General features: G+C 53.0%; 1 protein-coding gene across 1 annotated transcript; it reads right to left on the reverse strand.

Moving 5' to 3' along the window:
- Positions 1–888: 888 nt before the first annotated feature.
- On the reverse strand, positions 889–13,895 carry LOC102374965 (zinc finger and SCAN domain-containing protein 30-like). The gene is made up of 4 exons (XM_006039205.3): positions 13,114–13,895; positions 12,879–13,002; positions 8,844–8,960; positions 889–2,924 (listed from the first exon to the last, which is right to left on the reverse strand). The coding sequence occupies exons 1-4, from the start codon at positions 13,645–13,647 to the stop codon at positions 2,134–2,136; spliced, it is 1,566 nt and encodes a 521-aa protein (XP_006039267.2). The 5' UTR covers positions 13,648–13,895; the 3' UTR covers positions 889–2,133.
- Between the last annotated feature and the right edge of the window lie 7 nt (positions 13,896–13,902).

Genomic DNA, 13,902 nt, shown 5'->3' on the forward strand with positions numbered 1-13,902 from the left:
GTCCAGCTTGGCTAGTGCCAGGAGGAGGTTGACCAGGGGCTATGGGCAAGGTAGCTGCAGGGGAGGTGGGCTGGAGACCTGAGAGGGGCCACATGGGGCTGAGGGCCACGTGGCTGCCTGCAGGACCTGGCAGTGGCCTTAAGGGTTAGACCAGGGGTCAGCATCCTCCGGCACGCGTGTCCGGTGTGTGGCATATGAAGGCATTTTGCTCGACACACATGCCTCAGGGCAGACAGCAAGGAAGTGGTTGGGGCTGCACTGCCATAACAAGGATCGGGCCCCTTGCAGCGCCCTCACCGTCTCCCTGGGGGCCAAGGCTCCACAAACCTCCCCGCTGCCCCGAGTGGCTTGCCCAGAGCTTGGGTCAGTTGTGGTAGGCAGCCAGATTGCAAGCAGCTGCACCGGGGTCTGCCGAGCCCCAGCCCAGCCAATTGTTGGCGATGGGGGCACGCGGGCCTCTGGGCAGGGGAGCCACAAAGGGCCCGATCCTTGTTGTGGCAGCGTGGAACATAACAGCATCGGGACCCCTGTGAGATGCCACGTCCATACAGGCTCAGACACTGGGCCATACTCACCGCTCTGAGCAGGGACAGAGGCTTTGGGGCTCAGATCCAAGTTCATGGCCACAGGCCGCCAACCCCTGGGCAAAGCCACACAGAGCAGGCTTATTTGGGCACCAGGAAATTGGTTTATCCTACCTGCCCATTGCAAACAGGGTCTGACAAGGAGATTACCCCAAAAGCCAACCTGACTTAATCCCGGGTGCAAGAGGCTTGAAAACCCAAAGGCTCAGGAGAGCTACCAGACAAAGGGAAAGTAACCATGACATTCGGTTATGGCTGTCAGGGTTCAGACCCACTGTAGCACCAGCCACCCATGGGGGAGGGGACACATCCAGTGCCCAGAATGAAACAGCAGGCAGCTCTGCTTGTATCTGGTTGCATACACTGTACTCACAGGGAATTGCTGCTTGCACTCCCTGTGGGCATCTTGCATGCTCCACACGGTGACAGCAGAAGACTCAAAGGACAAGGAAAGGGACATTCAGCAGGACACCAGGTCTTGTGCACCTGAAGTGGATAAGCACAACCATCCGGAAGGGCGCTGGGGTCCTTTCCAAGCCTCTCCACCCAAACCACCATAGGCATCATCATAGGAGCCTGATGACCGGGGGCCTCCAAGGAACCAGGGCGCTTATATTCTGAACGATTCGGGGACGTGCCTTTATTAAGAGGCAAATGCATGCAAATGAGAAACGGGGCAAAGCTAGCAGCACTTGTGGCGCTGAGTCTGCTCACATATCCCTGAGGAAGACATGCACCGGAGGCAGCAAAAGCAGCCGTAGTCATGACTTGCTTCTTCCTAGCTCTCATCGGCTATGGTGTCATTGGAAAGCCCTGAGACTCCAGATGGCATAGTGCTGGGCGCATCACCAGCTTCCCCCTCCAGATAGAGCAGCCAAGCCTCTGGTGCTCAGGAAGGGGCAGGGATAAGCTGGCAGCAGCTACTCCTTGTTGACTGTGAAGGTCTTGGTGGGGTGGGTCCTTGGTTGTACAAAGTCTTTCCCATGCTCGGTGCAGCTGCAAGTCTCCCTGCAGTGAGGACCCACTGGTGAAGGGTGAGCTGGGAGCTCTAGGGGAAAATCTTCCTGTCTGGTTTCTTCCCCATGTGCACACACAGATTGATCTAAACCAGGGGTGTTTTCTGGCCCACAACCACGTGTCATCTGGCCCACGGCACTGGAAATCTGGTGGTGGGCAAATGGAGGCACAACTCCTCCACTGCCAAATTTCTGGATCTATGGGGAACCCCAGACCCTGTGCACCGGATCGGGTGCCCAATCCCCGAGCATAGGGCCACATGGGGGTGACATCGGGCCCCAGGGCTCAATCCCAGGACGCTGGAGTGAGAGGTTGTGGTGCCAGGCCCTGAGGAACCAATCCCTGCATGAGGGGGCAGGAAAGAGGGTGGTACTGAGTCCCAGAGGCCAAACTCAGAGCTGGGGGTGGAGACTTGGCAGTGCCAGACCCCAGGGCCTGATGCTGGCCCCGTCCTACTCATCTAGCATGCACGCGGCTGAATACCCGTGCTGTAAAGAGCTGGTTGTCCAGGGAAGTTCTTCCCACTTGAGGCTCAGGGCAGTGGGTCAGGGCACTGGTGGCCTTTGAGACGATGTTGGTAAGTGAAGCTCTCCCCACACTTTGGGCAGCAGTACGGCTTCTCCCCTGTATGGACCCTCTGGTGAACAGCGAGCTGCGAGCTCTGCCGGAAGCTCTTCCCACAGCGGGAGCAGGGGAACGGCTTCTCCCCTGTGTGGATGCGCCGGTGGGCGGTGAGGCTCGAGCTCCAGGCAAAGCGTTTCCCACAGTCCGGGCATGAGAACGGCCTCTCCCCCGTGTGCAGGCGGCGGTGCTCCTCCAGGTGACACTGCTTCATGAAGCTCTTCCCGCAGTCGCTGCAGCCGTACGGCTTCTCCCCTCGGCAGATGCGTTGGTGGGCTTGGAAGTGGGAGCAGCAGGCAAAGCTCCTGCCACACATGGGGCAGAGGTGAGGGTGCTTCCTGGCGTGCGTGCGCTGGTGCATGAGGAGGAGTGACCTGTCGTGGAAGATCTTCCCACAGTCACCGCAGGGCAGGTCCGTGTCTCTCCTGTGGGCTCTCTGGTGCACAAAAAGGTGGTCCTTGTCCCTGAAGCTCTGGCCGCACACTCCACATTTATAAGTTTCCTCCCCACTGTGAGCCCTGTTCTCCTGGCTACTAAGGTCTCGCTGCCCCTTGAGGCCTTCCCCAAATGCAGGGAGAGGTTGGGGCTCAGCTCTTCTCTGTCCGTGTGAGATGGGAAAGGGTTGTCTGGTTGCAGCCAGTTCAGGAGTTGCAAGCCTGTCCTCAGGAGGCCACCGCTCTGCTCTGCTCAGCCTCCCAGCCCCTGCCAGGTAGAAAAAGAAACCCAGGAATTAGACCCTGTACCTCTGGAGAAGGTCAAACCACTGCTGTTGCCCTGTGCTGGGATGTGCCTCAGAGTAGGGCCAAGCTGTTGCCCCAAATGGGATGGCTGCTTGCACTCCCTGTGGGTGTCCTGCATGCTCTGCAAGGTGACAGCAGAAGGCTCAGGGGACAAGGCCAGGTACATGTAGCAGGACATGGGGTCTCAAGTGCCCAGAGTGGATGAGTACAGCCATCTGGAAGGGTGCTGGGGTCCTTTCCAAGCCACCCAAACCACCATGGGCATTGTCATAGGAGCCTGATGGCCGGGAAGCTCCAAGGAACCAGAGTGCTTGTATTCTGAGCGATTCAGGGATATGCCTTTATTAAGAGGCAATGCATGCAAGTGAGAAATGGGGCAGAGCCAGCAGCACCTGTAGTGCTGAGTCTGCTCACACATCCCTGAGGAAGAAAAGCACTGAAGGAGGCAGCGAAGGCAGCCACAGTCATGACTCGCTTCCTTCCAGCTCTCATCAGCTGTGGCATCATTGGAGAGCCCTGAGACTCCAGAGGGCTGGTCCAGTTCTGTGCCAGGTTCATGTTCCCTACTTAACATAGCTTTGGCTCCCATTTCTCAGTGGTTTGGTCCCAGATCTAAACCCTGCCTGAGAAACAAGAGCCAGGCTGCATCAGACCCCTTGTGGGACAGTAACATGTGGAAATACATGTGCTGCCACTAGACATCAATATCTCCCTGCTGTCTAGGGTAGAGAATGAAACCAGAGGCAACTGCCTACAAGAAGGAGGCTCCTTAGGGGCTTGGCTTTACCACAGGAGCTGCAGGACTTGAAAAGGATGGTCCTGAGCACTGCCTTGCACACCCAGGTATGCTGACATGCTCAAGAAACAGATGTTTCCTGATAGGGCTGTGCGGGGCTCATCCCAGTACTTGCTCTGACGCTTTTACCAAGTCCCGAGAGCAGCTTCTTGGGACCCGAGTCTGAGGCAGCCTCATGGGCCAACGTCCTGATCACAGAATCCTAGATTGGGGCTGGGAGGGACCTCCAGAGGCCACATCTAGTCCAAGCCCTGCCCGAGTCAGGGTCAGCCCTGTGCAAGCCATCCTAGACACCCTTTGTCCGACCTCGCCCTAAAACTACAGTCAGCCCTGACACAACAGGACAACAAACCCAAAGCTGTGACAGGTAAAGCAGAGGAACATCAGCAGGCAAAGTCCTGCTTCTACAAAAGAGTTTAATAGATTTCATAGACTTTTAGGGTCGGAAGGGACCTCACTAGATCATTGAGTCCGACTCCCTGCCCTGGGCAGAAAAGAGCGCTGGGGTCATATGACCACAGCCAGGTGCTTGTCCAGTCTCCTCTTGAAGTCTCCAAGGTAGGGGAGAGCACCACCTCCCTTGGAAACCCATTCCAGATTTTGGCAACCCTCACCATAAAGAAAATGTTCCTAATGTCTAATCTAAATCTGCTCTCTGTCAGTTTATGGCCGCTGTTCCTAGTAACCCCAAGGGGCACCCTGGTAAACAGAGTATCCCCTATTCCTTGCTGCCCACCCCCCAACAATTTGTAGGCAGCTACAAGATCCCCTCTCAGCCTTCTTTTGCAGAGAGTGAAGAGATTCAGGTCCCTCAAACTCTTCTCATAGGACCTTACTCGTAGGCCCATAACCATATGAGTGGCCCTCTTCTGGACCCTCTCAAGGTTATCCACATCCCTCTGGAAGTGCAGTGCCCAGAACTGGAGGCAGTACTCCAGCTGCAATCTTACCAGTGCTGCACAGGGGGGGAAGCATCACCTCCTTAGACCTGTTCATGACGCACCTTCTCATGCATGAAAGAGTGCAGTTGGCTTTGCTTATCACTTCATCACATTGACAACTCATGTTCATCTTGGAGTCAACTATGACTCCAAGATCCCTTTCTGCCGCTGCGCTGCTTAGAAAGTCACCTCCCAGCCTGCAAGTGTGTTGGCGATTCTTTCTCCCTAGATGCAGCACTTTGCACTTATCCTTGTTAAACTGCATCCTATTCTGATCTGCCCACGTTCCCAACCTGTCCAAATCCACCTGAATCCATTCCCTGCCCTCCAGTCTGTTTACTTTGCCCCATAATTTGGTGTCATCCACAAATTTGGACAGAGTGCTCTCCACGCCCTCATCCAAGTCACTGATGAAGACACTGAACAGCACTGGTCCAAGGACTGAACCCTGGGGATCTCCACTGCTTACATTTTCCAGGTCAAAAACAACCCATCCACCACCACCATCTGGGTGCGCTCCATAAGCCAATTCTCCACCCCCTGGCCATGTAGTCATCTACGCCACAACTGCTATTGTTTATAAGAATGGGATGTGACGCTGTATCAAAGGCCTTTTTAAAATCCAAGTAGATGACATCTACCTCAACTCCTGCATCTAAGCATTTTGTGATCTGGTCATAAAAAGAAACAAGGTTAGTCAGGCAGGATCTACCTGCTATGAATCTGTGCTGGTTGCCCTTCAGCATTATTTTACCTACTGGACTCCCACAAATGTGATCTTTAATACATTTTTCAAAGCTTTTCCCAAGGATAGAGGTAAGGCCAACTGGTCTATAGTTATCTGGATCATCCTTTCTCCCATTCCTGAAAATAGGGGCCACATTGGCCCTTTTCCAGTCCTCTGGGACCCATCCTGAGCACCATGAGCGCTCGAACAACCTCGCCAGTGGGTCTGCTATGACACTGGCCAATTCCTTCAGTACCCTTGGATGAAGACTGTCCGGGCCTGCTGACTTAAACACATCCAGCCTCTCCAAATGCCCCTTCACTAGGTCAGTGCTAACTGTTGGTGGGTTGGAGTCTCTTTTGTGTCTGTCTATAGCCCCTTTCGGATATATGTCTTTATCCATGTTTAGGAATACAGATGCAAAAGAACTCATTCAGGAGCTCACCTTTGTCCCTCCTATCTGGTACCAGTTGCCCTAGTCTGTCCTGTAGGGGTCCTATGTTGTCATGTGCCTTCTTTTTGATCCCTATATACCTATGAAATCCATCTGAGTGATGAAGTTCAATACTCAGAAGTGTAAGGTGCTCCATCTGGGGGTCAACAATCCCCAACATACCTACAGGCGTGCCGGCAATAATTTGACTTGAACCACAGCCGAAAGGTACCTAGGGGTAGCGATCGACCATCGCATGAACATGAGCCAGTGGTGCGATGCCGCGGCCAGCAGGGCAAACACCACGCTGGCATGCATTAACCACTGCATCTCATGCAAAACTGAGGAAGTGTACTCCACACTGGTGAGACCGCAGCTGGAGTACCGAGTCCAGTTCTGGGCGCTTCACTTCAACAAGGATGTGGAAAAGCTTGAGAGAGTCCAAAGAAAAGCCACCCGTATGATCAGGGACTTGCAAGACAAGCCATATGAGGAGAGGCTGAGGGACCTGGGACTCTTCAGCCCATGGAAGAGAAGGCTGAGAGGGAACTTGGTAGTGGCTTACCGCTACATCAGGGGAGTGCATCAAGAACTCAGCGAACAGCTGTTCACCAGGGCACCCTTGGGGAAGACCAGGAGCAATGGATACCAACTCCTGGAAGGCCGCTTCAGGCTCAACTTCAGGAAAGTCTCCTTCAGTCAGTGTGTCCAGACTGTGGAATAAGCTCCCTCCACCTACCCTGGAAATCTTCAAAAGGCGCCTGGACAGTCACCTCGCTGGGGTCACTTGACCCGAGCTGTCTTTTCCTACCTAGTGCAGGGGGCTGGACCCGATGATCTACTAGTCCCTTCCAGCCCCTCACAATCTAATCTATGAATCTGAAGAAGGACTTTTTGTTGTCTTGAATTTTTGTAGCCAGCCTGAGTTCCATTTCTGCTTTGGCCTTCCTGATTCCCTGCAAGTGCGAGCCAAGCAGGTATACTCCTCCTTGGTGGCTACTCCCTGCTTCCACAGTCTGGATGCCTCTCTTTCCTCCCTAGGCTCTCTTGGATTTCCCTGTTCAGCCAAGAGGGTTTCTTGGCTCTTTTGCCTCCCTTTATGTGCACTGGGATGGTCCACTTTTGTGCCTGAAGGATCATTCCCTTGAGGAACGCCTACCCTTCCTGGACTCCCATCTCGCCAATGCTCTTGCCCTTCAGTGCCTCACTTACTAATCTCCTGAGCCCGTTACATTTAGCCTTTCTGAAGCCTGGCACTTATGCCCTACTAGTTATCTTTCCCACCTTTCACTGGATAGTGAATTCTAACAATATATGTTAATATAAAGTCGAGAGATCCCAAGCAGAGACACTGCCTCCTGCTCCAGAGGAAGACAAATCCCCACCCAGGTCCATATCAATCTGACCATGGGGTAAAATTCCTTCCTGACCCCAAATATGGTGATTGGTCTGACCCCAAGAAGAGGGGCAAGACCCTGTAGCCAAGACCGTCTGGTTTCAAGTCCCAGCAGGAGCATCAGCACAGCCTAGTCACAACCCCCAGCTGGGGCTGCAGCCAGCACCCAGTGCCTCTGAAGGAGGCTTAAAAACACCCTGGCACATGGAGCAGAAAGTGGGGAAGGGGGAACAGCAAAGCCCAGAACCCTGAGAAATCCCCATAGCAGAGCATGGGCATCGCTATGCTGCCTGTGTCCATCCCCGACCAGAGGCTGTCCAGCTCCTTCTTGAACACCTCCAGTGATGGAGAGTCCACAATGACCCTGGTCAGGAGCATGTCAGTAGCCCCGGATGCATGGGGCATTTTCAGAACAGCAGGGCTGGGGACCTGGTCTAGGGGAGGGCTTCTGGGGCACAAGCAAGCTTTAAGGGCTGCCAGGCTTAACCAGAAAAGGCAGAGTGTGTCTGCCTTTGTCCTTCAGGGAAACATTCTGGGAGCAGAGGATTTTCAGCCGCTGAGCCAGGCCTGAAATCAGGTCTTTCTGGAAGGAGCAGACCTCTGCTTCTTACCAGCATGCCGAGACATGTCTGGTCTGGAAAACGAGCCAATGGATCCTTCAGCTGCAGATGAGTCCCAGGTGGTTTCTGTGTCAGAGGAATATGGACCAGGACAAAGGTCTTGGGGTTAAACTGCATGTGGTCTCAGAGCCTGGGACACTTGTCCCCAGGATGCCCCAGAGATGGAGCAGAAAGGAGGAGACTGTGGCACAAACCAGGAAGATTTGGTACCCCCTACTTCATGAGAGTTTGTGACTCCTATCCACACCTCGCAGCCGTTTAATACAGGCAGAGATACCGATTAAATGCTTCACATATGACTTGTTCGTTATGGAGGGGAGCTGCAGTTCAAATTAAGGAGGAGGAACCACAAGAGACGGTGAGAACCACAGCCTATACAGCCCAACCCTACTGGATCTCTAAGTTTCTGCTGACCATAACAATGGCCACAGAGGATGACAAATCCCATCATGCACTACCAGAGAGGGTCAGAGGAACGAGCACCTTCGGCTGGGGGCTCAACTCGTGCATTGCTGAGTGAAGGTGGAATTCCTGGCCCACAGTTCCTCAGGAATATCAGATTTGCACCTGACATCAAGACAGCAGGCTGGCCTTTGGCCCCAGTACTGTATGCCTTCCCTGTGAGCAGATTCCCCTCTCCGTGACACAACCCCTGCCACGGTGCCCAGGACTCGTTCTCCAGAGAGGAGGCTAATAGGAGACTTTGCCAAAAAGGTACTTCTTTCCCCAGCGTCCACTGTCAAGAGCAAAGAAGAGGGAACAGTCACCTGTCCCCACCTCAAAGTGCAGGGACTGGAAGCACACACCAGCCCGGACAGTACAGAACAGGCCAAGCTGCTTCAAGTCAGGACCTTGGAGTTGTAGCTCATATTCATTTAAGAAGTGCCCAGCTCTCCCTGTCACTCCAAGTTCTGAGCAGGCCTCAGGTTACGGGAGGGTGGGGGGAGGCAGGACCCACTAGGACTCACCTAGGGTTGGACCCACAGACCACGTGCTTTCTGCAGGTTCATTACTGCCACAGCCCCAGAGCTCTGCCTCGTCTTGCTGGATGTGACAGATCAAGTCTGGTGTGGGGCCTCGATGTCCTGTTCCAAGAAAGAGAGAGAGGGACACTATGTTTGGTTACTTTCCATCCAATATCCAGTTGGCACTAGTGGACTCAGGTATCCTAACGAAGCCTTGAGGAAAAAAGGGAAGATGGACATTTAGCATCAAGGATAAGGCTGTATTTCATGGAGAGTCATCACATCACATCAATTAAATTCAAAAGAATATTTCAGCTTAAAAGCAATAAAAAGCCTAAAAAGCAATGAGCACCAAAGAAGACTAAAAGAGAGGAAATGCAAAAAATCTGACTAATGAATGAACACCAGCTAGGTACACAATGAATGGCCTAAAGGTATAACACTGGAGAGGAACAAAGGGAGGGCATGTTGATCATTTGGACATTTCCTCCAGGCGAGACCATCCCAAACTGAAGAGACCCGCAGAAGACATCCGTCTTCCTGTGTGCATCCCTGGGGCACAGTGTATGGTGAGAGCCTTTGTTTGCCTGCTAATTATCATATGCTGCTACTGTGCATCAATAAAGGTCTCCTGCTATCGAGCGGATGTGTCACGACTGGGCATTTTATGCATATTGCACCTTGCCCATAATTGAGAATTGGCTGCTGATTCTTAAAATCAGGCCAACAGATATTTGTGGAAATTTTTGGAATTTGCTAAAAATGAATCTTCTGCTTCCAAACTAGAAAGTGGGAGACATTTTTCTGATTACTGAAATGCAAGCTCTGAGTGAGCACTTAGGAACAGATTTAAAAATTAAAAGCAGGGGTGAGAAGATGATGAGCAGCATTCCAGAGGGACTGAATTATTGTACAGAGACAAAGAAACACTGGGGCTTGGCATCAACAGATACACTGAGGAACCTTTTTGGTTTTTGGTTTGTTTTTGTTTTTTTGGGGGGAGGGGGCTGCGGGGGGGGAAAAAGGAAAGCAGGGGAGAAGGAGGAAACACAAGACTTCAGTGGACATTGATTTGCATTGTGGTACTACTGTTGAGAGAAGATTCATGTCTGTCTTTGCATATATTTTGGGGGACTGGATATGTTTCTGAATGCTAAATCTGTTATGATTTGGATTCATTAATTCATAACTTTTTTTTAAAGACAGACAGAACAGACAAACAGAAATATAGTTGTCACCCAAATAAGCAGAAGTATAGCTGTATGACACACAAATCATTCTGAAGCATACATGGGCATAAAAAAACCTCATAGCAGGCGTGTCTATACAAGACATTTACTGCAGAGCTGTCTAATTAGCTCCGTAGTAAATGTCTTGGCATCTACACATGTGGCCTTATTAGGCCACAGAAAACTAATTACCGCAGCAGCAGGGTAGTACTTTTAAATACAGGGACCCCCCCAGGGCACTCTGTCAGCCAGGGTTACCCCAACCCAGCTCAACATGCTGCATCCCAGGCACATGGTCACAGCAACCCCAGGAGCAATAAACTCCAGAGCAGAAACTCTAGAGTTTATTGCTTCACATTAATTGCCCAGTGGTACCACACAATGGGGGCAAAGGTACAGAAACATGAGATGTATTTGAAGACAGAAGGATAAAAGATTTTGTGTGTTCCAGATAACAAATGATGTACATTTACATGGACAAAGTACAGTTTACCATATGAGGGTAACTCCGTGCAAAGAAATGGAACAGGATTTATTCTCAATGAATGTTTTCAGCACCAATTATTGGTCAATGACAGGTAGATGACACTGCAACTTTATATGGGAGGGAAAGTCATTCACATCATCTAGATACAGGATCCACAGATAAGCTGTTGCCAAACAGGAAAGGGAGACTTGATATCAACACCAGATGCAACCATAGCAGTTATTCCATCCAACAGAAAGATCCTCATAGGAGCAGCTATGACTGCACAGGTTGATAAGTACTGAAAAGAGTATGATACGATCCATGTGGTTTACAGATAGGAAGATAAGAAGCAAGAAGGAAACGCATTTGTAGAGCACGTGGAAGCCCACAGAGTGGCATTGGTCAACACAGTTTTCCAGAAGGGTGAGCACCTATAGAAGCAATAGTCATCGAGTACCAAAAAAAAGTATCATAATGGCTAATATTAAAGATAAATTGGAAATGAAGGGATGAAAGGTGATACCTTGTTAGAGTGAAGTGGCATAAAACAAAATCCTACTTGGGAACTTTGGGCCATTCCAATAATACAGTAAAAAAGAAAGAAATACAGGGAAGAGATGAAAGCAGGATTTAGGTCATGACTTGACAGAACAAGGAGCAATGGTCTCAAGTTACAGCAAGGGAGGTTGAGGTTGGATATTAGGAAAAAGTTTCTAATGAAGAGGGTGGTGAGGCATTGGAACAAGTTACCTACAGAGGTGGTGGGATCTCCATCCCTGGAGGTTTTTAAGGCCCAGCTCGACAAAGCCCTGGCTAGGATGTTCTAGTTGGAGCTGGTCCTGGTCCTGCTTTCAGCAGGGGACTGGACTAGATGTGACCTCATGAGGTCCCTTGCAACCCTCACTTTCTATGATTCTATGAATAAGCCAGTTCTATAATAGTAAAGTCAACCCATGATGTTGTTTTAACAGTAAAGGCTTGATGCAAATCCACCTTGGGATAAAGGAAGGAGGATGCTGGAGGTGGTTAAAGAAGTATTAGGAGAAACTAACAGATGTAGGAAAAGAAAGGTAGAAATCTGTGAAGGTTCCTTGACCTATTAAAAGGAAAGACAGAAGTCTTTATTTAATAGCAAAAATGGATTTGGACCAAGTTGCTAATGCAGAAAAGACAATAATCGTAAATACAGGAGTGGCAGAAGCAAGAGAAGAAAGAATGAATAACTGGTATGAGAACCAGAGTAGCACTGAGGATCAGAAACCGATTCACTGGCTGGATAAAAACCATCATACCTAAACGAAAGACTTGGATAATGAAGTCCCCAGGGATGCTAGGGATGGAAAAGGTGGATTAGGAGCTGAGCCACAAGGAATCTTGCCCCTCTGAAGTTGCCTTTCCAGGACTCGCAGGGCACTGTGCTGGGGGGGTTTCGGTCCCAACCGAGATCCCCCACCGAAAGGAGAGAATCTTCTCACCTCCAAACCCTCGAGGGGACACGCAGGAGTGGGGCGTAACCTAGGCCGGGGTGCTAGTCATGCAGCTTTGTGGGCTGAGTCTGGGCCAGGCACCACCCAGGCCAGAAATCTGAGTGGGGCAGGCAGTGAAAGAGTTAATCTCCAGGAGTTTGGGGAGTGCAGCAGCTGGGACTTATGTCACTATCAAATTTCCAACCTATAGCAGGGGCAGATGGCTGGAAGTCAGGAATGAGGGGCACCAGCAGGGCTGGTGGGGATGGGAAGTGAGGGGCACCGGCAGGGCTAGGGGACCAGCTACAGGCTGGGAGTGAGGGGCACTGGCAGGGCTAGGAGGCCAGAGGGCTGCAGGTTCGGACTGAGGGGCATGAGCACAGATGAAAGTTTTCTGCTGATGGACGGTGCCTCCTGGTGCTGCAGCTCCCCTCACCTGCTCCCAGGGACTCGCTCTTTTTGGGGCACAAGCCCAAAGCGCTTCCATCTGCCAACAAGACCCACGGCTTCATGTTGGGGGGCACCTGGACAACAATAGCAAGGTGCCATGGCTGAGAGTCCAGGTGCCCCCTGCATGAGCAATAAGGCCTAATGTGATCTAAGGTGTGATCCTGATCATGCCACCCACATGGCTTAATCTGCACAACCACTTCTTGCCCCGGCGGCGCTACGAGGCCCAAACACGACCAAGGAGCTTTCTGCTGGGGCTGCTGTCTCAGCAGCGATGTGCAGTGATGGAGATCAGAGCCCATCAAACCACAGATAGGCAGCAAGAGACTCAGACCCCTCGTGCTGGCTGCTCCCAGCCAGGCGGGCATGGAGAACAGGCCCCTCCATAGCTCTACCCAGGCGCTGCCCCAGAGCCAACACTCACCTGACTCCTGGCGGGGCGGGGGCCCCTCCGTGGGGAAACAAGGTGGCTCATGCAGGGACCCTGGGGTCTCGTCCTGTCCTGCCCCATCTACGGTGTCGTCCTCGACCTTCACACGCACTATGACCTGTGGGGAGTGAAACAGGTCACCAGGGATCCCAGAACAGGGAGACGGGGGCATGAGAGATCGTGCCCCAGACACACACAGGTGGGGACGATCGGGGTACAACACTCTCACCTGCAGCTTCTCGTCCTCCACCTGTCCCAGCTGAAACCCCTCGGCCAGGGTCACGGCCTCGGCGCAGGTCTCCACACCACAGCCCCACTGCCAGCTCTGCATCTCCCGGGGCAGGATGGCCAGGAACTGCTCCAGCACCACCAGCTCCAGCATCTGCTCCTTGCTGCGGCGCTGGGGCTCCAGCCAGCGCTGGGCCAGCTCCCGCAGCCTGCCGCACACCTCCCGCGGCCCCGCGGCCTCCTGGTAGCGGAAGCCCCGGAAACGCCGGCGCCGCATCTCTGGGGTCAGGCGGTTTTCGTCCCCCGGCGGCAGCTCCGCTGTCATTGGGGCTGGCCCCGCTTTGGCAGAGGGATGCAGGGCGGGTAGCCCCTCTTGCCACTGATCCCCGCGGCACTGGACCAGCTCCTCCTCCGGCTCCTGCTTGACCTGCCGCCTTGCTGCCCAGCTCGGCGACTCCTGGATGGCACAAGGGACATCCCCTGCCCACTCGGCTCCGGCCCCAAGCCTGGGGCCTGCTGGACCCTGCCTTTCCATCCTGGCCGGGGGCTGCACGGGGAGGGGGGAGAGAAGAGGCCTGCTGGCAGCGTCCCGTCCGCTGGGCACCCTTGGGAAAGGAGAAAACGTGGGGGAATCATGACCCACTGCCCCAGCCTGTCACCCCGAACCCCACAGGGGCCGCCTGGGCGCCGCGCCGCGCCCTGCTCTGCCCTGGCTCCCAAAGCACCCCTCCGGGAGCCCCGGCCACGCGGGAAGCTGCTGTCGGGAGGGGCCCTCGGCAACGGAGGGCCC

The sequence above is a fragment of the Alligator sinensis genome, unplaced genomic scaffold, assembly GCF_000455745.1.
Source record: "Alligator sinensis unplaced genomic scaffold, ASM45574v1 scaffold2092_1, whole genome shotgun sequence".
Lineage (NCBI taxonomy): Eukaryota > Metazoa > Chordata > Crocodylia > Alligatoridae > Alligator > Alligator sinensis.

Bases quoted from the DNA above. Each gene is read 5' to 3' on its own strand.
- LOC102374965 (XM_006039205.3), bottom strand. From the start codon at position 13,647: ATGGAAAGGCAGGGTCCAGCAGGCCCCAGGCTTGGGGCCGGAGCCGAG. The intron at 13,003-13,113 runs GTGAGAGTGTTG...CACTCCCCACAG, and splicing joins TGGAGGACGAGAAGCTGCAG to GTCATAGTGCGTGTGAAGGT. The intron at 8,961-12,878 runs GTGAGTGTTGGC...TTCTTGGAACAG, and splicing joins CCCGCCCCGCCAGGAGTCAG to GACATCGAGGCCCCACACCA.